Raw genomic sequence first — 27,614 nt, 5'->3', positions numbered from 1 at the left:
GACGCACTCTGTGACCACCTCGCCGAAAAGCCTGGCCTATACGTAGAAGAGATGGTGATCTTCCTATGGGATGAGTTCAACATATTACCATCATCATCTAGCGTTAAACGCGCTCTTTTGCGGGCTGAGTGGATGTGACGGACCGATGTTTGCTAGTCCAACCTGGACTAGCCTCGTCGGTTGACGCTCCTTCAATGTACCACGCTGTGCGTTGACACTCCCTCAGTCTACCACGCTGTACTACGTAGTTTACAGTGTATTTGTATACTGGACCCGGGAGCCTTCGCGCCTTCCTTTCTTTTCCCTAGCTTTAGATTTCGGTACACGAGCACACAATCTATTATCTTAGCTTGTCTTGGCCACCGTCACAGTGGACGAAAAAGAAAGCACAGCAAAGAGCCAAAGAACAGAACCCTCAACTACGGGGTTTCTACCAGCACAAGTTATCTGGGTTTCGGTCATATCATCTTGTGTTTGTTGATGAATCCGGATGCGATAAAAGAATTGGATATAGGCGGACTGGTTGGTCACCACTCGGGGTGACACCAGTCCAAGTGTCAAAGTTTCATCGCGGTCAACGATTCCAGATACTGCCTGCATATGCTCAAGACGGTATCATAATGTCTTGTATTTTCAAAGGTTCGACGGATGCGACCTTCTTCGAATCGTTTATCGAGCAGCTTCTCCAGCACTGTGGAAGGTGGCCGGAGCCAAAATCCGTACTGGTTATGGATAACACATCATTCCATCATTCAGATCGATTCAAGACCTTATGTGCTGATGCGGGAGTCAAGCTAATGTACCTCCCACCGTATTCACTGGATTTTAACCCCATTGAAGAATTGCCGCGCTGGAGGCACATATCAAGAAAGCTTGGTCCGCATATGAAGAGAATCCCGACCAAGGGTTCCATGCCTTCCTTCGGCGGTGCGTATATGACGTAGGTGCGAAACAAGATAGTGCCGAAGGCCATTTCCGACATTCATGTATTTCCATAGAGAAGATATGACTGGGTGTCGTATTTACGTGTGTCGTACCTGGGTAATACCCGTGTTATGCTCTCACGTTGCGCCAGTTAGGTTTTTTCTAGTTTGGGGCATTTTATTTACAGTACGTCTCGAAACTGGCGCAACCACCTGATGAGAGAAAATACAGCGATATGGAGAAACAAGGAGATGAATTTTCTATGCAAAGAGATGGACGGGGAGGAGAGAGAAGAAGAAAGAGAAAGCGAAGCTATCTACACCATAGATGGAGGACGCCATCATGTGATGTGCAAACATCACAACACCACCTCACCTTTTGATTGATTCTCGAACACTACCTTGAAGATCTCCCCTTTGATACAGACCTCTCGACAATCATAAGTGGGTGGTTCAGGATGGCACCCAATATTGCCGCGTCAAAGCCCGAGGTTGTCAATGACACGATACGCAGAGAACTATCCGTATCGCAGATGGCACGGGCCACTAGCCGTAACAGGAGTATCATCCTGAAAGTCCCTACCGATATGCATATGTTTAGCAGCGTCAAAACACCGACTTATAAAGGTGGTCGACCACGAAGCATCACTCTGGTCATATTAGAAGCTCTTTGCGGTCACCTTTCCGAAGTGTAACAGTAGAAGGAATTTAAACGTGTTACTGAGATATGTCAGCATTCAGGATTTATTTAACAACATAAACTACATAGCTTATCAAAGTAGGAGATAAGAAGAGCAAATTTAGGCATTCTCGAAATCCTCTTGATCATTATGCTCATAAACGCTTTTCCCGCCCCACTATTAAGGCTTTAACGCAATCCATCGATTGAAGGGACATCAGTAAGTTGAGGGCTATTTTTCAACGCTCTGTATATGGCATTGTTACCATTTCTGTAAAATCGCTCCACTCGCTGTAAATATAGGGCAGAGAACGCTGATTGTGATGGCATTAGATACTAAATAATTTACGGCGGGCCTTTATTTTTGTGAAGCCCGCTCAATAAATGATATGCGACCTTGCCTTGGCAGTGGTGCCATGAAAGAGTTCCTCAATGGATAGTGGTCAAGCCGATTTCAAGAATCATATATAAAGAAATGGTTACTGTATTGAGCAACATATAGTAAATGACAAAGTTCGAGATTTAAAGAGAATATGAAGTAAATTTAACACGTTATATATACCAAGCTCGTAGCAAAAGAGCTAAAATCCCGAATATGATCCCAGACATGATTGTTGGGAAGCTAAAAGCAGTCTTTGGAACTAAAACTTTCTTCCTCCGTGCCAGAGCAAACTTAGTGTCATCTAAGAGCTCTTTCTCCGACTGATCGTCATTTTCATGGAGATGTTTAGGAACAAGATTATTCAGAATAGGTTGGATTCGCTCTGATGCCAGTCCTGTGAGTTGGGGGTTTTTGTCAGGCACATTGGACACCTCAAAGACTTCGTGCTCTTTATTTGGATGCAATCGGCTATGGTAGCGGTGCCTCTGTACACAGGAAGAACAGAGATCGATACAGGCGCACAACTTGCATACAAAGCGAGTTCCGGTGACAGTACACTTGCAAATACTACAAGAAATCTGCCAGATGTCTTTTTTGGAGGAAGTATCACGAAGAAGATGGAGCTGGAACAGATAGCGCGCGTTGTCGAATTGGCCAATAAACATGAAGTAGCGGCCTAATTGCTGCAAAATGGGCCATAAAGACTTGGATGTGGCATTTTGAAGCGACTCGGTGAGCTCAAGAAGGGATCGATGAACAGTTAGCTCCTGAGTATCCGGAGGAGTCAACGCCAGATCGGAGCAGTGATCATGGATTCCCTGCGGTGGGGATGCGTTATTGGATGCCCAGTCCATAACATGTCGGCCATAACCATCTGAAATAGAAGGATCAGCGCCAGTGTTGAGAAGGGCAGTAGCAAAACTAATGTGACCATGACAAACTGCGAGGTGGAGAGGAGTTTGTAAGAAGTCATTACGGGTGTCGAGGGCAGGCTCTAGTTGTGGGAAGCGGCGGAGTATATGGAGCATATTTTTGGAAGCTGCAACATGAAGTGGAGTACAGCCGAGTTCATCTGCAAGTAGTGGAATTGCACCGGCATGAAGAAGAAGTTGAACTTCATCAATATGGCCCTCATGAATAGCCGCCAAGAGAGGTGATCCATATTCACCACCTTGAGCGTTGACATCAGCGCCAGCTCCGAGCAGTATCTGCAGTATCTCAGAACTTCCTTTCCATGCAGCGGCCTGTAGGGCATTGCCGCATGTACCACCCTGGGCATTGACATCGGCACCAGCTCGGAGCAGTATCTGCACTATCTCAGGGCTTCCATCGTATGCAGCGGCCTATAGGGCATTGCCGTATTTACCACCCTGGGCATTGACGTCGGCACCAGCTCTGAGCAGTATCTGCACTAACTCAGAACTTCCTTTCCATGCAGCGGCCTGCAGGGCATTGCCGCATCTACCACCCTGAGCATTGACATCGGCACCAGCTTCGAGCAATATCTGCACAACACTCTCATAGCCTCCTAAAGAAGCTGCTTGTAGCGCACCTCCATCTACTTCCCTTTTCAGATTTACGCCCTCATCTAGCAGCCACTCGACGAATCCTATATGTCCAGCACTGGCTGCCTTGTATAAAGGGGTGTTGCCTCTGTGGTCTTTCGTGTCTTGATCTGCTCCCTTTGCTCGGAGGATTTTGCCTACCGTTAAATGACCAGATTGGGCTGCCAGATGAAATGCTGTATCTCCATCTTCGTTTGTCTTTGTGACATCCTCAAGATTTAAGGATAAACATTCTATCAGATCCACTAGATTCGCAGCGGCAGCCATATGTAAAAGCGTTGTGCCTCTTGGTGGACATATCCAGCCATACCCACCTATCTTCTGATAAATCTCCACCCAAGGACTGAGCACTCTTTGTAGAATCTTCATCTCATTATGCAGAACGTTGGAACGGAACTCGACAGCCTTTTCTGCGTGGATAAAGAGATTCTTAGTGGCATAATGAATCAACGGACGATCCTGGATAAGACTCTCTTTAGTTTCTTTGAACGCGCTGGTTGCTGCCAGTGTATCAACTGTCGCAAGATACACTAAACACGATCGGTAGAGAGTTGCCTGGCAAATAGAAAGAATCTTTTCTTCCTTCATAGACAACGTGCTTATGTCAATATTATAACAAAAAATCTTGAGTCCTTTTGTGCGCAAGAAATCATTAACCGATTGGTGTACTACCTGTACAATTTCCCTATTGTCTGTACTGCGGACCACTTAGTCCGCCAGAAAGAGCCTTGATCCTTCGCAGCATGTGTTCATTGTTTTCGATGAAACCGGAGATTCTTTCCCACTTCTTGGGAGACAGTGGCTCCCGCACATTCTGAGCCACTAGAGCATACCGCATCTCGGCCACAGTCAGGGGTCGTTCGGCCAGACATATCCATTGGAAGAACAGAAATGATTGCTCGCGGTTGCTCTTCTCTATCACGTTGTTCAGGATATATGCATAAACATCTTTCAGGCCGGCCGGGACCTTGTGTAACCAGCAACAGATATCGTCAAACGATTCTCCTTCACGAATCTTCTGCTCGATAAGGGGGATCATAATATGAACCCATTGGAATACTCCATTCGCTTGCTGGGTTAATTGCCTGACTAGCATCTCCCTTGTCTTCTGACTCGTAATGTCTTTAGCCTCGGTCTTGGTCAGTTTATCCTGGATGTATCTGGCTATGTCTCGCTGATTATGTTCTTCGACCTTTATCTCTATAGTATGACCACTTTCCATGATCGGATAGTGTCGACATGAGATACAGATTTGGATGCATAGCTTCTTCCCCTCGGCGCGACCAACGAGCCGGTGAAAATATCCTGCCAGCTGCTGAGCAGATTTAGCCCCAGCCTCGTCTAAAGCATCCACAAAAACCACCACGTGCTGCCGGCTAGCTGATGCCAGGATGGCACTTGCGAGAAGCTCCTCTAGTATCACCTGTGGCCATTCCCACTGACGTTTGCCATATCCAAACTGCTTACATCGCCGGTCGTATATCTCACGTATCTGAGAACGTACAGTCGGGTCGCGGTCGAAAATCTGGTTTAGTAATGATCTGAGCATTCCTAGTGGTGTACGTTGCATCTCTGTACCCCGAGCGTTGAAGAAAAAGTCGAGACGGATACCTGGACGATTGTCCTGTGATATTTGGAGTTTGTCGTGCAGGAATACCATCAAGGTCGACTTTCCTGCACCTGGCTTGCCCTTTATCCACAGCAAACCGTGGGACTGGCTCCTCCACGACTGGTACTCTTCCAGGTCCAAAATCCATTTGCAGGTATTCGTGTGGCATGGCTCGATATTATCCCTCCTGTCAAGCATCTGCGGGAATGCCAGTGACTCAAGTATCTCTATAATACTTGTCAGTGGAAAGTCGGTATGACTCGTCCGGGGCGATGCGAACCATTGTCTGTATTCTGCCTTTGGGCCTCCTGTCGCTCTGGGGCCGCAAAAGTGGCTTTCGGTCAACTTTGCCTCGCTTGTTGATGGCTTCGTATTGTCTCTCACCAGATGAGAAATAGTTCTGAGTTATCGGACCATGGTTGATCCCCACTTGAGTTCCTGAGTTTTCGCTATTAAACGATGTGGAATTCATGCTCAATAGCTCGTGTGTGACAATGCTGTTACAGGCACAGGAGGCTCCAGCATCGAGAGTGGGAAACTCAGCCCAAACTCAGCCCCACGATCAGGTGACTGACTGCCGATCGCCGAACCTTGGCGGCTACTTCTCCTATCAGGTTACCCGGGCCATCTGGCGAATGTGGGACATCCACTCGGGAGTGGGGTGAAGTCAATCTACATTTATCAGCTGGTTCCATTATTATCAGCGATCAATCAATAGGCCCTAGGCTGCAACCTAGTCGTACGAGGAACCGAGGAAACTAACACCTCGTCCACCTCGCAAGATCTTTGCTGCTTGAATAGTCCTTAGTCAACTGGTCAATCATGTTATTAACCAATGGTTGCAGCTTTAAATACTACGGCTTCAGCACAGAATGAATAAAACACCTCAACGCATAGAACTTCCGCATTAAAAGCGGGGTGGAGATATTCAAACCTTGGCGTAAGGAAAAAAGCTGTCAAATTCGCTCGGTATCATCAATAATATCTCTAGCACCCTGCTCAATTCCCACGTTTAACTTCGTCACTCTGCTCCATTCATTTATATCACGTAGGAAGCGACGCGCTGTTCCTATCTGAATTCCTCGTTGAACGAAAAAGCCAGCGTCCGAGTCCTCAAGTATTAGTTCCAGATCCAGGCGGTTGTTTAATGTCACCTGGCAGATCTTCCGGAAATCTGCTTTGTACTCTTCGTCGGTGGCGCGTGATTCCAGCCACTTGCAGTAGTCCCGTACTGCCGTTTCTCGAGATCCGGGAATTACCAGTGGCTCGTCGGGTAAGATTTTAGGTAAGAATGAGGTTACTGTCGACCAACTCGCAGTTTGTGCTGGCAGCACGTTGATAACAGTTGGGGGATACGGTGGCCATGGTCCAGCCGATGCCGTCTCAGCCTTTTTCGACTTTCTTCCTATTTGACTTTCCAGGACTAGATCCCGACGGATATCGCTGGGGATATCAGCATGACAATCAAGGCTCCCACCACCATCAACATGATCAATCAGTCTTTCTAGGTGTGGGGTCCTCAGTTTGTAATGCTTCTTGTCCATCGGACCCTCCTAGCACCAATCAGATCTAAGCGGGCATGCCGAACATTACACCGCATAAGGTCATATACAACACTCCACGTGGCAGTTCGCCCAGTTCTCTCCTCTTCAGCAGCAATGTGAGCCTCTCACTCAGCCACCATTCTGCTTGTTACGGATATACGGCCTCTCTTGCCGACTGTCCTTGATACAGAAGTAGACTGATCGTCATCTTCACTCCTATAATTAAAAGCAATGGCTATAGTGAGCTTCTTGCCAATACGAAGCAAATTGCTCCATTTACGTAGCTGCTTCTCCACTGGTTTCCAGTCGATGTTAGTAGAGCGGTGGAATTTTTCGATTTTTCTCTGGGACCGGTCGTTCGATTTCATCGTAATGTCTGTACCCTCAGATCGAACTCTCTGGTGGCTTTTCTTTTTCATTTGCAGCAAGCCTTCAACATCTGCTTTCAAAGTCTCCTGCCAGTATTCGCCAGGGGCTACAACCAAATTTTCTTCTGTCACCCTACCTACCGCCTTGCGGTTCAGTATCACCTTCCACTCGATGGTGTAGCAGACGTATTTCAGAGCCTCCTCATCGTATTCGCCACCTTCCTCCCATTCAGCAAACGGTAGGAAACCAAGCTGACCCGATTGTGACTGATCCGTGGCACGACGAGGGGCAGGGCTAGGGGAGTACAAGGTTGCGGGTGTGCTACCGAAGTTACCGGGAGTGAAGGCATATTCCCATAGGTCGATCATCGGGGAATGAGCGGCATCCTCAGCGAAATAGCTGTCGGTCATCGCGAATACCTCTCGGGGGGAAGGGGGTGAGCTTGAAGCTGCAAGTGGTTAGCCAGGAATGCCTAATGCCCAATACAGACCCGAAGTTGCCACATGGCGATAAGCGATAGTAATCACAAAACAAATCTTACTGTTAAGCCTTTCCTATCAATATCACCCAAGATAGACACTCCGAATAGCGCCAGACCGACCCTCTGCAATGAAGCAAAAGGGATGGAAGACGAAAGTCGACAGATTCCCAAGGATCGCCTAGTTTGCTCGGTTTGCATGGAGCCTTCTAAACGTACACCCGTGGTTGTTGTACTCCTACAAATTGGTACTTTTTGAAGTATTATTACAAAATATATACAAGACTGGTAAGTTACGCTAAATCAATGTTGAGCTAGCATATCATGTGATTAGGGTTTGAAATAGTAAGTCTGTCTCCCGATATGGAAGGCAATAACGGTCGGCACTGTAAGCGACTATAGTGCATGAATCGGTGAAATATGCAGCTCAAATTCAATTACACTCAAATTCCGATGTTTGCTCATCATTCTCTAATTGGCATATTCAACATGAAGTGTCATCTTTCTTAGAACAATAAATCCGATAATACGACGACTCTTGATCTCAAAATGACAAGGAGTTGACATATGAACCTCTGACATAGCTTCAGAAAGACTGACGCTATCCATAAGCATAATATCCAACAGACGTACCCAGTACACATGTGATCTAGAACGATTCACCACACTCAGTGTTGGACTGCAAGGATAGTAGCCGGAAACCCCAATATGTTCAATATGCACCCCACATGTCCGAGCTATATTGATAGCTCTCAAAGAAGCATCCAGGTGCAGGAAATCCGATGTATTCCAATCCCGAAAGGCACGACTAGCAAACCATAGAGATTGATCTTTAGGGTATTCACTAAATGATATCTCGACGGATTTAAGGGCGTGAAACCGAGGAAGAGAAACGCTTAAGATATTGAAATATCTGTTAGACCGTAAAACTTTGTCTTGATCCTGACATAGTTCCTTGAAAGACGAATAGATAGAGGAGTAAGAGATGCATTTGCCTCTGGATCCCCAGTCAAATTCTTGCAAATCTCTCAGATACTCTTGAGGTGTGTAGATACACGAGCTAAAGTAATCCAAATCGTAAATCACTGTTAATTTTTAGCAATGTGATAATACAATAATTCGTAAAACATACGTGGATCTAAAAGACATGATGCCCCGTAACGAAGTTTCTCCACATAACCAGATAGATTTGATTGGGACAATTCGTGTAGGCCTTCTAAACCAGTACTCGAAAACGCAACATGCACCGAACGGAACAGATTTGCAGTACTCATTCTTCGGCATCTTTTATTCACACAGGAAAATGACTTCAATGATTCAATCGGAAGATCTGGAATAATCAAAAGAATAATCTCCGGAGGCAGGTTTTCAAGTGACATAGTGGAAGACGCGCAGGCAGCTTGATCAGACTGATGTGGAAAACGTGGCATAGTACCATAAAACATGATCGGATGTCGGCGCAAGCTCGCACATCGGAACAGGCTCGCACACCAGAACAGGCTTGCACACCGGGACAGGCTCGCACACCGGGACAGGCTCGCACACCGGAACAGGCTCGCACACCGGAATGGGTAACTCTCCGAAAATCCTGTCGTTATCCCAATCGGATTCATAGGTCTAAAGCGGACCGCATAGTTTAATCTACCATATATTCAGGTGAAAGCTTCTGTCACCAACTCTAAATTTCCTTTCACCATACATTTCTGTTGCAGAAAATCAATGTGAGACATCGTATGCCCTATGACTGGGACATTAACTCATCTTATTAGAAAACCATGCTTGGCTCTGTCTCCTGGTGTTGTGTTTGCTGCGATAGTAAAGACACTCGAAGTGTGAGAGTTAGAGCCATGAAGCACCAACCTGCATCTCAGTTCACAGCATTTTTGCTATTTTTACTCCCAATGAAGCGAAAAATCTGCATTCACACTATATGCAAAGAATGTGTTCAAACACGACAGTTTGTGTTTCCGGACGAACAAATGAGCATTATTTGGAAGGCCAGAGTCCAGTCAAAATTCGCCAAGCCAATTCCTTGGAGGAAGCAAGGTTGGAATCTTTGGGTACCAAGCACGGAATGCCAAGAGATCAATCAACTGATGATTGATAGCGGAGAAATCTGTCTTACTATCTACATGGATGCGTTCTTACTATAGAATATTCGTCATCACCAGTTCAAAATGACACATATTATCATATTATAGTTCAAGTTGAATTAAATGTAACCCCCTCCCCCGCGGCTGCGATATACGTTTGTACTATTTCTGCGAAAAAAAAAAATAGAACGAGAATGGTCGAAGGTCAAATGTAGATCCAGCCCTGTGGCGTTACTAGCGTATGCAGCTAACCTAAGATAGATCGCCGATCGGGAAGTTGTGGGGTGTTTTAAAATTGAGTTCATGGGTATTTACGCACGGACCCCGTGTTGCGCAGGAAGGATCAGTGGACATCAAGAGATATTGTAATATACGTCATACTTTATCGATCCGTTTTCGGTACGGCAACTTTTTGGCTTGTCCTTAAAACACAGTTCGGTTCCTTTCTCTGGTCACATTAGTTGCGCATTCTACTCATCCCCTGTTTTGCGAGTAATGGATAAATATTTCAATCGACGTACCCTCGAACCAATCTCTGAGGAGATAACACCAACGGATCATGACATCCTCCGTCATGGTGGCACATCCTCCAACATAGAGAGACTCCCTTCTCGAATTCAACGATCGAAGCTATCATCACCAAATTCCAGACAAAAGATCGAGGATTTGGCTTATGAAGTGAGCTACCTGAAAGCTGAAGTTCAATGGCAAAAGGAAAACAAACAGATCTTTTTGCAATTTCATCAACGAATCTTTGATATTTTTCGAGCTATGGAAGACGCTCTTACACAAACATGTATACAGATGGAAGAGTCAGAGAAGCGATATCTTGATCTCTGGGATATTCAGAGGCCTAGTCCGGCAGGGGGCTTTATATAGCTAGTCTAAAGGAAATCTATATACAATTTATACAATTGATTGATCGCGCACGAATTATACATAATACCATTGTTGAAAAAATAAAAAAACTTAAGTTTGTGAATTGATTAGGCATTATAAAACAAAGTTTCATTGCGAACATATTGTGCTATATACCAAGGAAAAAAGAAAATTCAAAATTCAGCGTAGCTAATCTGTCACAATTTCAATATCAGAAGAAGAATCTGATCTCGCAAGTTGCCTCTCGTACTCATTCAACTCCCTTATCGCTTCCGCTAGTGCTGCATTCAAGTGCACGGCCAAAGATTCGCGGGCTTGAAGGGTGGATTGAAGGGAAGCGATGATCTCTCTTTGAGTCTCGTTCTCTTTAACAACAGCGAGTTGTCTCTCTTGGGAATCATCCGAAAGATTTGCACGAGATACCGCTGTCTCAATAAGTGGACCGAAACTGATAACTCGCGCCTCTAATTCTTGAACCTTTTGTCGTTCCAGAGCTAGCTCGCGCGCGATGGCATCAGAAGCGCCAGCAGCGTTTCTTATTCTCATATTTTGCTGGCACTGCAATGCGTCGATGGTTTGTTGTAGTTGCGCAGAATAATGCCACACCCGCTGGTATGATATATTATCGCACTGGATCTTTGCCTCCAATTGAGATTGATAAACCCTTGATCTTTGATCTTGAGATATCAATTTTTGAACCAGGGCCTCCATATTAAATTGAGAAATCTCGGTAGGCTCGGCTCCCTGATGTGTGTTAGATATCATGCTGATAAATGAGCAATGTTCATACCTGGGGGGACCGGACCGGCAGGAACCCTGTAGCTTTTGACATTGGGGTTCTAGGAGAGCTCATTTCTCATTTCTTGGAGGAATATATTGACGAAGGAGGGAGAGGCGGAATTTAAAAGATAGAGTCCTAAGATAATCTGCATAAGCTAGGACCAAAGGCTACTGCCTCGCGACGAGCCAAAATAGGAACGCTCGAGCGAGCTGACAATGGTACGTTTCTACTATTTGGAATAGAATGGGGCACTTTTTTATTACGGATTCTTTACAATAAGACAAGAGAAGGATACATAAGGAATTATGTATTAGGACCATGTAAGAAAAGAAACATGTTCTATTTTGTACGCACAGTAGCATGAAGCCGCTGAACAAGAAGATAGTCCAGTTTAGCAAGATTGAATATGTTTTCGTTCAAACCATGTGTCTACCTACTCATTCAACGTCCCATATCGGCTAGCTAAATCACCAAACTTGCTCATTGCAGCCTGTTCACGTCTGATGACACATTGGAAGATATCCTCTAGCCGCATAACAGCATTTGTAGCTCTTCCCACCCTTTCCTCATACTCATCAATGCGGCCCACCAGCCTTTCTACCTTGATACTCAAACTTTGGACTGCTGTCTCCAAGCGACTAATTAGAATAGATAGGTTTTCCACGTTTGAAAAATGCTCATCTAACGCATAAGATGTCGAATGTATCTGTAGGGATTCCGTATTTCCTAAGAGACTTCAAACCTTTAGAGTCGTTTCAAATATTAGGATTAATAAATTCACCTTTCTGATGCCGAAGGTATCGCCCTATCTTACTGTTAGCTGTGTGCTCTGTGTTGGATGCGGGGATATTTCCATACATATTGTCACCAAGCCCAAACTGGTAATTGCCAGGTTGACCATTAAAGTTGCTGGTATAATCTTCGGGGCCTTCATCCTGGGTCTGGGCCAATAGACTTATGATCTCTTCCTGTGTCAATGTGGGCGGACCATAAATTGGTTCCTCGTCTACATTAGATGGGGCAGTGTTGAACTCGCTAAATGCCTCGGGTGTTGACATCTCAAATGAGTTAGGGGATAGGGGTTAGTATTCAAGGATAAGAGGGGGCTGTTTCGGGGTTTTATATTTCGTCTGCGGCCATCACAGAACACTAGAACTCTGTGCCGTGCCGTGTGCTGGTGGCATGAGAGAATCCTAGACGCTGTTGATATAATCCTAGACACTGTTGTTATAATCCTAGACGCTGTTGGTATAATCCTAGTCATTGTTGGTATAACTGGGGTTGTAATTGGCTTTATGGGAGCTATTGTCTCACTCCCCCTCCCCACTTCCCACTTTCCCCCCTGAACACAAAATCAAAGCTATGAATGCTACCCTGGTAGCTATTTGTTCTATGTAACGAAACGTTTAGTGAATACAGTGTGATACTATAGCGCCGTTTCTTTGTAATCAGAACTAAAACAGGTCGCAGAATAGCGCATAAGAATAAAAAGGCTGACCTAAATCTATAATACCTCATCCCAGGAATATTTCTCGGCCCCTTTGAACAATAAGAAGCTTTCAAGAATGCAGCAAAACAATAACGTCGGTTGGTTTGATGTTGGCATGCGAGACGATTCGAGAATGGCTGTTAGCGAATACAGTCGACTTAAGGAAACAGCGAATGAACTCGCAAATCCTCAGAGTCAATGTCCGATGGTCTGTGCATTTCTCGGAAGAAAGAACAAGGACTATGCCCTTCAGCAGCTTTTCCCTCGCAACAACATTAAACGACATGACTCTAACGCAAATATAAAGTTGCGCTCTGATCTAGTCTCTTCGAACTCTCAGTGGCCAGTACTCTTTGCTGATGGTGATACCGGACAAAGGAATCACGCCCCAACGTCGAAGAGACTCCAGCCTGTCGCCCACCCAGTTTGGTGGGATTGTAAGTCAGGGAAAACCCTGTTGCTAGTTATCTGGGCCCGTCTCATTTTTCTGTTTACGGATGTTGTGTGTATTTTTGTGGAAGACTTTTCAGGTCTAAATGAGATAGTAGAATTCTTGGAGTGCTGTGTCAGACTACAATCAGCATCCCCTTTGCCCTATGATACCCGGCCACGAATAATTCTAGTTTTCCAGGCAACTACGGAACAGATATCGTGGGAAAAGCGGAAAGAAGTCTGTCAAAGGCTGCAAGACACAGTACAAGGAAATTTCGATTCTACGTTTTCTGGTGTCCATGCAGTTTGGTTGGCCGGTGGCTGGCTCTCTGAGACGGCGCGATATGAGCGATTGAGAATTATGATCACGACACAATTAGATAGCATGAGAGTTGTTCGCCAAAGACATAATATCTTGCTTAGCGCTAACAATTTGAAGGCTCTATTTCAGACTGCATTTGACCACACTTTACGCGATATCGAGCGTCCATTTGATCTCATTGGAGCTACCCGTATAGGTCGCGAAGTGAGCCCGTGCCTAATCACCAATCTGGCCCACTATTTTAAAATTGGGGCCCAGCCAGAGAAACGGCTACAAGATTTAGCGCCGTCTGTTGCGTCAGCGTTATTTATGGACCATTACACGCCTGAAATGATCGGTATGACTGGCACTGTTCGATTAGTTCTTAAGTATTAACGGGGGAAATAGGGCTCGATCCTCGCATGGTGTTCTGGGCTCTCTATCGGCCTGTGGTGATCGAGGCGTTAACTGAAAGCAAAGACTCGTGGTCGGAGTTCTGCCCCACAGCTTTCGCAGCAATGATTGAGTATCACATGGATGTACTCTTCACCCGATTTTCGAGAGATATGATATCGTCTGTAGATTTACGGAAAGAGCAATTGATTTCCCAAAGTGGGCAGCTATCCAGTATCAGGAGCAACAAAATTTGTCTATATTGTCTCTGTCATTCTGCTCAGCACGTGTTGGCATGCGGTCATACTGTATGCGATCGATGTGTTCAGGTTTTTGGAACACCTACAAAAGGGTTTGAGTACCGCTTCGTCGTGAAAGGATGTCTCTACTGCCTTTATCAACGGCCGTTGATAGCCGACATACTACCGCCAATTATGAGCCCCTCAGTCCTTGCCATCGACGGTGGGGGTGTGAGAGGGGTCATTCCGTTAGAATTTCTTTTCTTGATTCAAGAAAATTTAGGAGATTGCCCATTACAGAACGTTGTTGATCTTGCAATTGGTACAAGCTCAGGTTAGTACGAAGCATGTATTGAAGTGCTGATCATACGCTAATCGTATCTAGGGGGTCTGATAGTCCTTGGATTATTTCTCATGCGCTGGGATATTTCGCACTGTGCTAAGACTTTTGACCAATTGGCAATCCGAATCTTCCAACAAAGGCGCCAGTCGACCTTTCCTTGGCTCACCAGGCAGTCGATCTTAGGTGATATGACGAGATGGATACAGTGGCTGCTTCATGATAGCTGTTATGATTCACGTGTATTCGATACAGCGCTTAAAGATGCTTTTGGTAAGAATCGGCGTGTCTTTGGTGTTTCTTCCGATGATCCGAGTGGGTCTCTGTATGCGGGGTCGAAATTTGGAGTCGTGACCACAAGCATCTCCAAAGACACAAATACGTTTGTTATAGGTAATTTCAATCAATCTCATAGATCCTGTGATGATTATGGTAAGGGCTCGTTATTATATCCGTTACCAAACAACATTTATTTACTGACTCTATGCCTACAGAGTACGACTTGCTGCGACCTGAAGACCTTGAACATGAACCAAAAGCATGGGAAGCGTAAGACATAGCATATCCCCACCAAGCTCCACTCCGGTACTAATGTATATCGAATAGGGGGAGAGCGACAGCTGCCGCTCCCTTGTAGGTATTCCGGTGGTTTATAACGTGATTGGTGGAAAACGCGAGCTGACGTCATTGGCTAGTTTTTTTACCCCTGCAGATCTTGAAATCGGTACCTTTCAGGACGGTGGCCTGAAACACAACTTCGCTGGTGAAATCGCTCAACAGATTTCCCATCAGATTTGGCCATATTCTAAAGGATCTACGCGAATGCTATCACTTGGCACCGGAGCTGCTGAGCCTCAAAGCAATCATTCCACCCCACATTTCCGTCATATCTTTCGTGACGGATTTATGCGCCGTGGATTTGATGCGTGGATGTCTTCTATGGACACAGAATGTGATTGGCGAAGAATGAAGAGCCGTATAAACGAAGCAAATCGACCAGATTACCATCGCCTAAATGTAACGCTTGGGGGGCTCCCTAGCCACATTGATGCTGTGGAGTCAATGGATGATTATCGAGACCTGGTTTTGCTTCAATGCGGAAGTGCCCGGATGGCCCGGGAAGCGGCGATCAACTTCCTGATTTCTCGATTTTACTTTGTTCTTAGTGGCGAAGTGGGAGATAACTCCACCGCGCTAACTTGGTGTCGCGGTACTATACGGTGCAAAGGACCAGCTCGAAGCGTGATCATGGCACTCCAAGCGCTCCACCCCAAGGGCCTCAGCTATGCCTCGGATTGCGGGATGGTCGGTAATTTTACCGGGCTCGACGGACTATGCCCATCTTGTGGATGCTATAGCTATCCAATTGCATTCCTAGTACGTCACATCGACAGGGTATTCAACATATATATCCGCGCAAATAATAAAAGTCAATGGAAAATCAACGGTTTTCCCGCAACTTTGTCGTCACTGATTGTGAAGCAGGGGTTGAACTCATCATTTGGCCAAGCTGATCATGGATACCCGAGTAGGGCTCCATGCACAGCTTGTGATATAGCGGAAGATAGAGTGCGAGCCAGGGCTCAAGATAGGCGACGCAAGCGTGATTCGCCGGATTCTCGGGACGAAAGACGGAAAAGGATTTGTAACTAGCGTGTGGTATTATTTGTCAATTTATATATCTTGCGTCAGTTTCCCTTTGTTCCGATAATAAAAACCTTTCAAACCGTAACACACTTGAGTTAACGGCAATACGCTTTACACCATGGCCCCTAGTCGCTTTGATCCACACAGAAAAGACCGAGCGAGATATAATAAGAGAACACGCACACTGTTATCCAAGGCAGATGAGCTGGCGAAGCTCTGCAATGCTGATGTTTATCTGATCATGAGTCATCCACGTGGCACAACAGTTTACAACTCAACCGGGAACCCTAATTGGCCTCCACCAGATTCAGCTCTCGTGCGTACTCCCCCTTCGTTCCTATAGTAACACCTTGATTGATCAGCGTATAGGAGACTCACAGTCCGGGCCTAAAACGAGAATCCCAGGCTAGTATGACTGGTCCTTTGACTGACCCTGTTGTCGAAGAGTTGAAACGGCTCTGTGGATACTTTGCCTTACGGGAAAAGCTTTTGAAAGAGATATCGACTGAGGAATCCATGTAAAATCACCCAGGGCACGCAAGACAATGGTGTGATCTACGAGCCATTTTTGGCTCGCTTTTTCTTGGCAGATGACAGTATATGTACAGCAATTAACATATCTTTTCAAACCCGCACCCTTCCATAATTTAACCAAAATGCTCTCAATCAGTTATATGAGGTCGACCGAAGGGATATATTCCATCACCATCGGAATCATCATTGTATCTCTCATTCTCTATCATCTTGCCCGAAACGTCTTTTATATTCTATCATCCAAGTTTCAACACTTCTTCCTAGTCCATGTGATCTATGGACGCGGTCTGCGGTCGATTTCGAGGCTTCAGGTGGCTATCGCAATTCTATACGTTGCTGGAAATGCTACATGTAATCTGGTTGGAATTCACTCAATATCCGACGCGAGTAAGCGAGCTGCAAGATTGTCACTCATTAATCTGATGCCAATGTTTATGGGTGGAGGCCATGAATATGGAGCTCGTCTTCTGGGAACCTCCCTTAGGAATTATGGTACTATTCACCAAATGTTCGGATATGTTGCCTTTGCGCAAGGCCTCGTTCACACAATAATAGTGGCGCGGACACAGATTATATCGTGGTCAAACGGACCCCATTTTTACGGCCTGTTGGTAAGCTGGGTGTGTTGATGTGTATATTCTAGGTATAAAACTTACTCTGACATTTAGGCCGGAAGTTTGCTCCTTTCTTTGATCGTTTTGCCGTTCTTCAAAAAGAGAATATACGAATTATTTCTTATGAGTCATTTAGCATGTGCAATTGCTCTCATATTCACGATTTGGAAACATACCCGGGCTATGCCTGGAAAGTCCTGGGCCTACGCCCTGGGATACTTGTGTACTTTCTCAGTCATAGGGCTTCTACAGGGTATTCGGATCTTGTACAGAAACTTCGTTATTGGCAAGAGCTCGGTACGACTTCGTCTTCATATGTATAAGGGAGATGTTGCCCGTATGACTCTATCGTTGCCCCGGCCTTGGACCGTGCGTGCTGGTGAGCGGATTAGTCTGGGAATCCCGTATGTCGGGATTTTCTATCTATTTCAGTCCCACCCGTTTACTATTACCTGGTGGGAAAGTGATAGTAAGGGCCGCGCAGTTTCTATTTCTGTCTTGTTTCGCCCTCGGTCTGGGTTTACGAGAAAGGCAATAGAGCGCATCGTGCCAGAGCAGGAGTGTGGAGCCTGGATTGATGGTCCATTTGGTCCTTCGTCAGTTCACACTATCGGGTGGTCCGGTACTGTTGGTGATTATGGTCATGTGTTCATGGTTGCGACGGGAATCGGAATTGCTGCTCAACTGCCATATCTGAAGGAACTTCTAGACGGCCATGACAATGCCCAGGTTCGGACTCAGAAAATATCTCTTGTCTGGCAAGTTGACCGTGAAGGGGATTGGGAAAGTGCGCGGGACTGGCTGCAAAGCCTTGTAGCACAGGATAATGGCTATGTAAGTATCGAGCTATCCACATTTATTCCCATTTGCTCCGCTAAATCAGCTGCAGATGCTACACGTCACAGTATACGATCAAATGCAGCCACAGTCAGAAATTCCGGTCCGACATATCGGGAAGAATAATCTCATTAATATCTATGGAGGTACAGTCGACTGGGAAGAACAGCTAGACTCAGAGGTGAAGAATCAATTGGGTAGTCTGCTTGTGATTGGTATAGATCTCATTTCTGTCGTGAATATAATCAGATCTAATACCTCTGCAGTTTCCGCACAGTATCACATCCAGCAAAAGATGAGACAATTAGTCCGAGCTCGTGTCTACCATGGGATTGAGGTTTTCGAACAGGAGTTTCAGCCATGGAGCGAAACGGGAAGCTTGCGAGCGTTCTTGACCCCTTAGAAGGCTCCCATCAATCTCAACTCTGCAAATAAGTCACTTTGTTTGTTATACTTATACAGAAGGCAAATAGGGCGATGGGAAGACCGAAAAAGCCTAGGCAAATAAATGCACGGCAAGAGGAAATATGGGTTGATAGCTAGTCTAGTTAAGGTAGTTCGTATAATACAATCTTCTGTTTGTAACTCTTGAATTAATGGGCAAAGTTAGTCGGTCTCTCTTTCAGCAGTTTTAGGATTTCCAATGGTTTCTTATCTCTAAAAATAAACTAGGTATGAGTACAGTCATGTTCGAAATCAGCTTTAACTCCACACTCTCTCGCTCTGTTCCAAGAGCCCCATTTAGAATGCACTAGTCCGGATTAGGATGACGCTCCGCTCAAATCATATGTATCTACCAATGTGAATTTGTTGAGTCACGCCAATTTACGGTAACGCTGAATGCGATAGCGGTCGCCACTATAGCGAATTGCGCTGATACATGAGGTTTTGAGCTACATAGTGGCCTTCAAACACATGGTAATTTATTTTCAATAAAGTAACAAGTGCTGTGACTTTAACTAAGTTCTGGTTGATTCATCGTGCCGTTTTAGTGTCCGCGCTATTGATCAGATAAAAGGAATGAACAATTTTCTCTCGAAAGGGCATTATAGAAAATCCAAGTCCTCCTACTTTCCACAATATGACATCCCGTAATGATTTCCATCAGACTCGCTACATACGGATGGTTATTGATTCAGATCAGTTACCATGGGAATATAATATTCTTGCCAGTTTAGCACACTGGATGTTGCTTGCGGGATATCTGGTCATTCCCGGAACATTTACATCATTGCAGAAGTCAGATGCACTGAAACAAGGACTGATAAAAGACAAAACTGGGGAGGCTATTCTGAACACTATACAGAATCCACCGCTACTAGCTACAGCTAGTGTCTTCTTCCTGATTGGTTGTGCTATCATGTCATGGCTATATTGGCGATTCCAACACAATTACATTTGGCTTGTCAACAGGTTATTCATGTGGGTATTTACATTATATATATGCCAATCAAGCAGTGCTAACGATTATCTACTACAAGTCCAACTCTACTTAATGCCCTGGCGGGGCTTTTGACAACAATCATCAACATATACACTGCAAAAAACGGCGATTGGTCAATCATGGCGCTTTTGACCTTCATAGCTTCAAGCCTGTCCATGGCCTCCTCTGTTATTCTTATATACATCTATAAGTTTAGAAAGCTTAAGATGGTAATAGAGGAGCATCTTCGTGAGGTTGAATTTCAGACTAACAGGGTTAATCCATGATATCAATGGGGTAGAATAAGCGAAATTATTGAGGCTACGTATACCGTAGTTTTCGAAATCAGCTATACCACTTCCATACTCTTACTTCTTGATTCGGAGAAATTAATTCCGATATGTGCTAGGCCGATTTAGCCTACCGCCTAATGATTCTAGCAGAGCTGTCATCGTATTGATTGTTTTATTATCAATGAGTTACCGTTATATTATCGTAATGCTATATAGAACCATTGATCAGGCAATCTGGCAAGATAGCCAGCTGGCCCACTTCGATGCCCAATCAATAGTAGTAAACGCCCGTCTCGCTCTCTTCTTACGAGGCCTGTACTTTTTGCTCATCATCGCTGTCAGTTACACAATTCACCAACCATGGTGAACAGAGGGGAGGTTTTGCCCAAATAAACGGTGAAGTCTTGGTATTTGCCAGTCCTCGAGCGGACTATCTTATAATGCGAAGTCCGCTTCGCCGCCTGAATTGTGGCTGGTGTACCAAAGGGGTACTGTAAACTGTTTTTGGAAATCACTGTGCTTATTCTGATTGCAACGATTCGAATTGCTAAGAAGATATACGTGACATATTAGCAAAATATCTAACATGCTTCGTGGTTATGGGATGTAGCTCAAGAGATATGTCTTTAGCAGGTACGATTGACGGGATAATGAAGGCTTTGGAGTCACTCCTTCTATCATTGCACCATAGAAAGAGTTTATCTCTTGACAATATGATGGACTACTTTGTTATAGGAGGGCTCTGGTCTACTATGGCCCAGGCTCTCGACACATTTGCCAGCTTTGGGTTTTCCATAGCTTGACTTTGCTAGGAGCCACGTTTCTTAGATGCTAATATTACTTTCTTGTAAACACTTTCTTGTAAACACTTTCTTGTAAACAAACGCTTCGACGAGGAAAGATTTCATTCATGCAACCGGCTTACTCCTAGTAAAATACGTTCGAGTTTAGCTCTGATCTTTCCCCGCTGATAGGGTCTTTAAAAGTGGCAGCCCGAAGGGGCTTCACCCTATGTAGGATAAGCCTAGTCTCTTGGAGAAGGTCAGCTCCGAAAGAGGGGTAGGCGTGAATCTCTTCGCTGAACTTGGGGTTGGCACTTCGAAGGAAGCCTTCAACGGATGCCGCAGCCACAACACTTCGCACTGGATGCTCTCGAGGCAACAATATTGCTGAAGCAATATGATTATGTGTGAGATAATAAGTGTTGCTATCAACATGTCGCCAACAACTATTGTTCTGTGGATGAGGGTTATGTTTCAAGATGTTCTTGATATATTCGGCCATTATCGTTTCCAAACCAACAATATCGTACTTGTCTGCGAGCCTTGCGAGCTCCATAGCGGCCGAAATATGCTCTCCTGGGTCTTCTATCCCAAATCTGACAGTGCGTTGGTAGAGCCATTGAACGAGTGCTTCAAGGCTACGCGTTGAGACATCGTCCTCAGTCTCTTCTAGAGTGGCTGTCTGCTGTTGTGACTCAAGAAATTCACCGTTAAACATTTTGGAGAAGACCGGCGATTCCGCGCAGAGAAGGCTTTTGGAAATTATATATTCTTGATTGCTAGGCTGTATTCGAAGTTTGACGGAAGGGCCTTGATAGAGGGGAAGGATACTAGAGAGCAAAGTGGTTAGATAAATACTTCTTAAAGACATCTCAGGCACTTACTTGGCTACAAAGTGCTTAGCACTTGCCTCGGATGCGTTGGTCATTGTTTTGGAACGGAGGCAGCAAGCACTAGACAGGCCAATGCTGAGAATATCGTATCACCTCATATATATATGTAACCTAGAGCGTGCAATAATGCTGTGGCAGGCAGAAAGAGGGAACAGAGCAAGGCGTACAGTGCGTCCCGAAACTGGCGCAACCAGCTACACTATTCAATCTTATTCAATCTCCTTTCCTCTCTGTTGTGCCAAGACACACTACACTAGTCTATATTTGGATTTCCTCCGGAGTCTCCTGTACGGGCGCTTGTATTGATTCATTCGTAAAATACACAGCATTACAGATGTGCTTTAGCTTGTAAATTCAATACGTCTGGCACCTCCCTTTTTTCTGTGGACAAACAAGTACGCATCAAAGATTCAGCAAACTTTACTCACATCGTACGTCGGAAAATGATGCCTGGTGCTTACCGATAAAAATACCAGCCAGTTGGGTCTTGTAGCACATATCTGGGTGCCTAAAATCAGAAGCAGCGAGCCATAGAAGTTTGCACGTAACGTCTCAACGTCGCAAACAAAACAACCGCCGAACTGGCGAAGTGCCCCTACTTCCCGCTCTCTTTCTTTTTATCTCCCCTACGACGGTTTGATCTTTTCCGGGAGACATTATGGGCCACTACGTCGGAATATCTAGCTATGAGAGTTTCACTGCTACTACTACCATGATACTGTTGTGGATGCTATTAGAAATCGGCCGGCCGACTTGCACTTTGCTATTCGAACCAATATATATTTTCTGACTAGTCTCGGACTGACTCCGGCTTCTTTGTACCTTGTCTAGCCTGCTTTGGGCTTGGACAGTGACGATCCCCCGTGCCGCATGGCAAAAGAAGCAAAAATGATCAGCTGGGTGCTCAAGGGGAAGTGCTCGAGGTGAGCCTAGTGCGAATCGGAAGTCTTCAAAATCAGTTGGGGCTGATTTCTTTGTTTGCTATCGTTCCACACCTGCGAGATGGAATCCATGGGCCACTCCATAGCAAATGCGCCACCAGCAGAGTTTCTTTGTTTGACAAACATTTCGGCAAGAAAGGAAACGATTCTATCGTAGAAAGGCAAGAACCATAAAATTCAGTAAATCCCCCTTCCTTGTCCTCCCTGATCATCCTCCTTTTCATTCATGCTTTCATTTATTCACAGAAACCGAAAATGTCAGAAGATAAGGGCTTTCGCGTACTGCTACCTGCCCGAGGAGAAATTCCTATTGGATCGCAAATCAACTTAGATCAAGAGAAAAAGAGGAAGGTCTCTCTAGCTTGTGGGGAATGTCGAAAGAAGCGAGTCAAGGTTCGAACGCGACGCCAACTCTCCTAGGTATATAGCTAAGAATTTTCAGTGTTCTGGGGAAATACCCTGCACCCAATGCATAGAAAAGAATCGCAATTGTGTTTTCGACCCTCTTTCCGATCGCCGACGCCGAAGCCATCTTCTTGAGCTGTCTCAGCTTAATCAAGTCCTTCAAAGCACAGTAGCTCAACTACGACATGCAAATCCCGACGATATCAGGTCATTCTTACTCACAATACGCAGTTTCGAAACGGACAATGAAGCAATTTTATACCTCATACAGAGGAATGAACGGAGCTGTGTTTTAAGGTGGTCCACTTAAGCATATTGTTTTGAGAGTGAATTCATGTAGACGAAAATTATGTATACCATATGGGAGAATCCTCATGATCTTTATAAAAGAGTGCTGGAATATGAGACTCCTAGAGTCGCAGTATAATGCGATCTAGAAGAAAGCGACTCAAAATTCAATTTCTCTAACGCAAAGCCTACAGGGAGGATCGAAATCAGTTTCACCACCTGCACACACAGTCTTTTTCGAACCCTCCTTCTAAACACGCTAATCTTGTTCCTGCTTAGCCTCGTTTCAAATGCCGATATGTATTGAAAGCTCGTATTATTTGTGTTTCGGTTTTGTAAGTTGCGTGAAAGATACACCTGACCCCGCCAACTCTGCCCCCATGTGGTGCACTCTCCCTTCTTGCATCAGCCAGCTCCGTCCCTACATTTGGTAAGGACAGTTTCGAGTGATGTAGTCAATAATCTCGCTTCATGTACAGTCTTTCTCGAAATTGGCTTGACCGACACACACTCAATCACTCTTTTCTGGCCCCATTGCCAAGACCTTAGCGTAGATAATTAATTGGACGGGCCGCAGTAACTCTAAAATGCTATGTGTATGGTCTTGTATAGTGCTAGTAGAATTTCACAACGTGTAAGAGAATTGGATTGAACCCCATGGAAGTCGACGAGTTCGTAGACAAGCTAGGTGACTTCAGTTTTACAAAATTCCTCCTCAGCCTGTCCATATTCCCGTTGCCGCCGCCGCCTTGCTTGTGATACATGTACATGTACTATTACGCTTCAGAAGTCCTTATAAAGCATCGAAAAAGGATCTATGGGACTGATCAATTCTTCCCTTGCCTTGTTATTCGAAGGATCTGGAACTACACGAGCTGCCATAGAAATACAATATGGCAAGGGTATGTGGCAGCGACTGCTGTGGACTTGCCGAAGAGTTACTTCAGACAGTGCAGACTACTCAATATACAGTAGTATGCGCAATCAGATTTACCAATAGACTCTTAGACTTTCATTCCGAATCGGGCTTCAAAATCTTCCAGGAGGATCCCACATCGTTTTAAAGAAAGAAAAATGCTCATTCTATGACGAAATACCACTCGATACACCGAATAATGTCAAACTGCTCTGTCGTCCATTCTCATGATCAGAACATTCATACATACTGGTCAGTCACTCTGAAACCCCCAGTCAGTCAGTGTCTCCAAGAAATAGCATTTTTCTAGTCCAGGCCCCCGATCACCCGACTGGAAAAATCTTGGATTCACTTCGAAACCGACGAAAGTCATGTGCAGAGTCAAAAATTTTTGCTTTTTCTGCGTGCATATGGGCGGTGAAATAGCAGAGCCAATGGGGTGGCTTCGCTGGGAGGGCTGAAGTCGGGCAGGACATGCCCCGCAGCTCTCAAAACATCTGACCCTAGAAGGCTCGCGATATTCGGCTTGAAGCAAATTATTGAGTCGTACAGATATGGCTGGGAACATAAACTTTGGGGATCGAAATTCATCGCTGCAGGTTGGAAACAACTACGGGACCATAACTACAGCAAACTCGCCTGAAGGGTCCGATCATCGAACCCACCGTGACAAGGCGCTTGCATCCTTGAAATTCAAAGAAATCGATTCACGGAAGTTAGAAATCACAACATCCCTAAAGGAAACATGTGAATGGCTTCTAGGCCACGAGGAATACAAAACCTGGCTCGACGAGGAGGAATTACCTCAACACCATGGATTCTTCTGGATCAGTGGGAAGCCTGGTGCTGGAAAGTCCACTATCATGAAATTTGCATACTTGGATATGAAGAGGCGATGCCAGATCAATAACAAAAGTGGGCATCATGATAATCCTGTCACTGCTTCATTTTTCTTCAACGCCCGTGGCGAGGACTTGGAGAAATCCGTCCATGGGCTATATCGGTCTTTGCTCATCCAACTACTTCAAGGGTTTCCTGACCTCCAGGTGGTACTAGATGATAAAGATCTCATCCCTCCGGTAGCCCAAGATGAATCTATTAGGTGTCCTCCTCTGAATGCGTTAAAGGATCTACTCCATAATGCCATTATTCTTCTCGGTAAACGCGCCCTTACTTGTTTCATTGATGCACTTGATGAATGCGACGAGAATGATATAGCCGATATGGTTGATCATTTCGAGGATCTCACAGAGCAAGCCCTCAGCCAGAATAGCTCCTTTCGGATTTGCTTTTCCAGTCGGCATTACCCACATATTACTCTAAATTACGGCATACGGTTAACACTTGAGAGTCAGCCAGGTCATTTCAGAGACCTAGAGTTCTACGTTTCGACCCGAATGAAGATCAGCGATGCTGATCTTCATCAAATGCTAAAGTCAAGGCTGTTAGATAAAGCTGCTGGTGTTTTTCTATGGGTTGTGCTGGTTGTCCGCATCCTCAACAAGGAATACCGTCGTTCCGGCTTCAACTTGAAACGGAGACTAGAAGAACTGCCAAGCGACTTGAGTCAATTGTTCAAAGCTATCTTGCTTCGAGACACTGAGAATCCAGAAGATCTCTTGCTTTGTATCTTATGGATACTTTATGCAAAGCGCCCTTTAAGACCCGAGGAATTCTACCATGCTTTGTGGTCCGGCTTGGCTATGAAGCAACATAATCTGGTAGACGAAGCGCTTCCTGAGTTGTTGTCTTCATCGTCGGATACCTCTGATTCAATCGTCCTCAGCTCTGAAGAACCTGATAAGGTTACGATATATGTCATCAGTTCTTCGAAGGGTCTTGCTGAGGTAACGAGGCCTGTCCAGTCGACGAAAAAGAGAACCGCATATGGCCGGATTTCGTGGTCAATGCATGGGGATTCTCAGCAAAATGAGAATGACAGTGATCATGGCAGGAGAGTTCAGTTTATCCACGAGTCTGTTCGAGACTTCCTTATTAAAGATAAAGGACTAAGCGATCTGTGGCCTGATCTCAATCTAAGTGACGAGGCCATGGCTCATGACGTGCTCAAACAATGTTGCAGGTTCTACATGGATCATGATCAAAAGAAGACATGGCCTGGTGAGCCAGATCCGAGACTGGGCTTGAAATCCGATATTGGTCAGACCCAAAAAAAATCCCTGGCTTAGGTCAAAAGCCAGTTTGAACAAGGGAATAGACACGATCCCACGAGGATACGTATTCCTAGATTATGCAACTGAACATGTTCTATCTCATGCAGAGGGTGCAGCGAAATTGGTACTACAAGACGATTTCTTATCTTCGTTTCCTCTTCTTTATTGGAAAGAAACCAGAGCCTTCTATCACGGAGGTCGGGGCGCTAAGTCTTTGCCCATTGGCCTGAAGGATGGTCTTTTTCACATATTCGCTACGTATGGACTCTCTGAGCTCATTCGAACAAGGCGCAGGAGAGATATTAATGTTCATGCTTTGGGGGGAACATCAAGCACCCACTTTTCGCGGCTCTCAGCAAGGGCTATATCGATACAGTCGCTGCCCTTCTGAATCTTCCCAGCTGCATATATAAAGGAGTAGATATTCTACGCCAGAAAGTCTCCAGGTTTCCTATCAATTCCTTCTCGGCCAGAGAAGAGCTCATGACAGGAACGCCACTTTCTTGGGCTGCCAGATGTGGTAGATTCGAAATTGTCGAGCTGCTACTTTCGGACAAAACAGTGCCTGTCAATGATGACCAGGAAGGAGGCAAACCCGCACTCGTAGAAGCCAGCAGAAGTGGCCATAAAGATATTGCGAGACTTCTTGTGGAAAGTGGAGCAGACGTCAACCATCATTACCCACTAACACATGCCTCTCGAAATGGCCATGGGGATATGGTGAAATTTCTTTTAGAAAAGGGAGCAGATATTCATCACGGATCTCCGCTGGCGGGAGCTGCTTCGCGGGGCCACGAGGCAATTCTGAGACTTTTGATCAACAATGGCGCCAATGTGGATAAGGGCTGTCCGCTAAGACTTGCGTCCATTGGAGGCCATGAAACTGTGGTGGAAATACTCATCGAAAGTGGCGCAGATATAAATAAAGGACATCCACTGGCAGAGGCTTCTAAAAGAGGCCATGAAGCTATTGTCAACCTACTTCTCAGCAGAGGAGCTGATGCGAACGCTCAGGATCAAGCCGGTGTTACTCCACTATTGTATGCATCTGAAAAGAATCATGGAGCTGTCGTGAAGCTTTTGATCGACTATGGAGCAGATGTCGACCGCGAAGATAACTTTGGTGCCACACCGCGCCGAATGATGAGTTTGAACGCAGCGACGACAGCCAGCATTGCACCATGGAGCCGTGGACGCAAGAAACTTTTTCATTGACTTTTGTTTGTGGAGCGAGCTCACCGTGTCATCTTTTTATACAACTACCAGAGAATAAAAGATAATTCATCATACTGATGGCAAAATATCAAGTGCATTAATATTCTAGGAAGAACCCCAATTCCAATAGAACTTTCTTGTATTTACCGACCGTCG

At 45.3% G+C, this 27,614-nt stretch overlaps 9 protein-coding genes across 9 annotated transcripts; 4 read left to right on the top strand and 5 right to left on the bottom strand.

The window, feature by feature from the left end:
* Positions 1 to 2,154: 2,154 nt before the first annotated feature.
* Positions 2,155 to 5,630, bottom strand: N7516_008927 (uncharacterized protein; the record flags this gene model as incomplete). The annotated part of the gene is made up of 5 exons (XM_057221646.1): positions 2,155 to 3,296; positions 3,351 to 4,049; positions 4,255 to 5,385; positions 5,439 to 5,492; positions 5,543 to 5,630. The coding sequence occupies 5 exons, from the start codon at positions 5,628 to 5,630 to the stop codon at positions 2,155 to 2,157; spliced, it is 3,114 nt and encodes a 1,037-aa protein (XP_057071918.1).
* A 484-nt stretch (positions 5,631 to 6,114) lies between these two features.
* N7516_008926 (uncharacterized protein) lies at positions 6,115 to 7,481 on the bottom strand (the record flags this gene model as incomplete). The annotated part of the gene is made up of 2 exons (XM_057221645.1): positions 6,115 to 6,711; positions 6,891 to 7,481. The coding sequence occupies 2 exons, from the start codon at positions 7,479 to 7,481 to the stop codon at positions 6,115 to 6,117; spliced, it is 1,188 nt and encodes a 395-aa protein (XP_057071917.1).
* Positions 7,482 to 10,710: 3,229 nt separating this feature from the next.
* Positions 10,711 to 11,353, bottom strand: N7516_008925 (uncharacterized protein; the record flags this gene model as incomplete). Its single annotated transcript, XM_057221644.1, has 2 exons — positions 10,711 to 11,265; positions 11,312 to 11,353. The coding sequence occupies 2 exons, from the start codon at positions 11,351 to 11,353 to the stop codon at positions 10,711 to 10,713; spliced, it is 597 nt and encodes a 198-aa protein (XP_057071916.1).
* Positions 11,354 to 11,735: 382 nt separating this feature from the next.
* On the bottom strand, positions 11,736 to 12,360 carry N7516_008924 (uncharacterized protein; the record flags this gene model as incomplete). The annotated part of the gene is made up of 2 exons (XM_057221643.1): positions 11,736 to 11,940; positions 12,161 to 12,360. The coding sequence occupies 2 exons, from the start codon at positions 12,358 to 12,360 to the stop codon at positions 11,736 to 11,738; spliced, it is 405 nt and encodes a 134-aa protein (XP_057071915.1).
* A 3,901-nt stretch (positions 12,361 to 16,261) lies between these two features.
* N7516_008923 (uncharacterized protein) lies at positions 16,262 to 16,665 on the top strand (the record flags this gene model as incomplete). Its single annotated transcript, XM_057221642.1, has 2 exons — positions 16,262 to 16,459; positions 16,513 to 16,665. The coding sequence occupies 2 exons, from the start codon at positions 16,262 to 16,264 to the stop codon at positions 16,663 to 16,665; spliced, it is 351 nt and encodes a 116-aa protein (XP_057071914.1).
* A 941-nt stretch (positions 16,666 to 17,606) lies between these two features.
* On the top strand, positions 17,607 to 18,531 carry N7516_008922 (NADPH oxidase family protein; the record flags this gene model as incomplete). The annotated part of the gene is made up of 3 exons (XM_057221641.1): positions 17,607 to 18,125; positions 18,181 to 18,343; positions 18,395 to 18,531. 3 exons carry the CDS (start codon positions 17,607 to 17,609, stop codon positions 18,529 to 18,531), a joined length of 819 nt encoding a protein of 272 aa, XP_057071913.1.
* A 678-nt stretch (positions 18,532 to 19,209) lies between these two features.
* N7516_008921 (uncharacterized protein) lies at positions 19,210 to 19,838 on the top strand (the record flags this gene model as incomplete). Its single annotated transcript, XM_057221640.1, has 2 exons — positions 19,210 to 19,541; positions 19,610 to 19,838. 2 exons carry the CDS (start codon positions 19,210 to 19,212, stop codon positions 19,836 to 19,838), a joined length of 561 nt encoding a protein of 186 aa, XP_057071912.1.
* A 933-nt stretch (positions 19,839 to 20,771) lies between these two features.
* N7516_008920 (BTB/POZ domain-containing protein) lies at positions 20,772 to 21,554 on the bottom strand (the record flags this gene model as incomplete). The annotated part of the gene is made up of 2 exons (XM_057221639.1): positions 20,772 to 21,456; positions 21,511 to 21,554. 2 exons carry the CDS (start codon positions 21,552 to 21,554, stop codon positions 20,772 to 20,774), a joined length of 729 nt encoding a protein of 242 aa, XP_057071911.1.
* A 3,069-nt stretch (positions 21,555 to 24,623) lies between these two features.
* N7516_008919 (ankyrin repeat domain-containing protein) lies at positions 24,624 to 27,458 on the top strand (the record flags this gene model as incomplete). The annotated part of the gene is made up of 2 exons (XM_057221638.1): positions 24,624 to 26,229; positions 26,806 to 27,458. 2 exons carry the CDS (start codon positions 24,624 to 24,626, stop codon positions 27,456 to 27,458), a joined length of 2,259 nt encoding a protein of 752 aa, XP_057071910.1.
* Positions 27,459 to 27,614: the final 156 nt, after the last annotated feature.

This window comes from Penicillium verrucosum (genome assembly GCF_028828655.1).
Source record: "Penicillium verrucosum strain IBT 35672 chromosome Unknown utg000003l_segment0_segment0, whole genome shotgun sequence".
Taxonomy (NCBI): Eukaryota; Fungi; Ascomycota; class Eurotiomycetes; order Eurotiales; family Aspergillaceae; genus Penicillium; species Penicillium verrucosum.
Note: the sequence above shows the minus strand (reverse complement) of the source record. Positions and strands in the feature narration are given on the sequence as shown.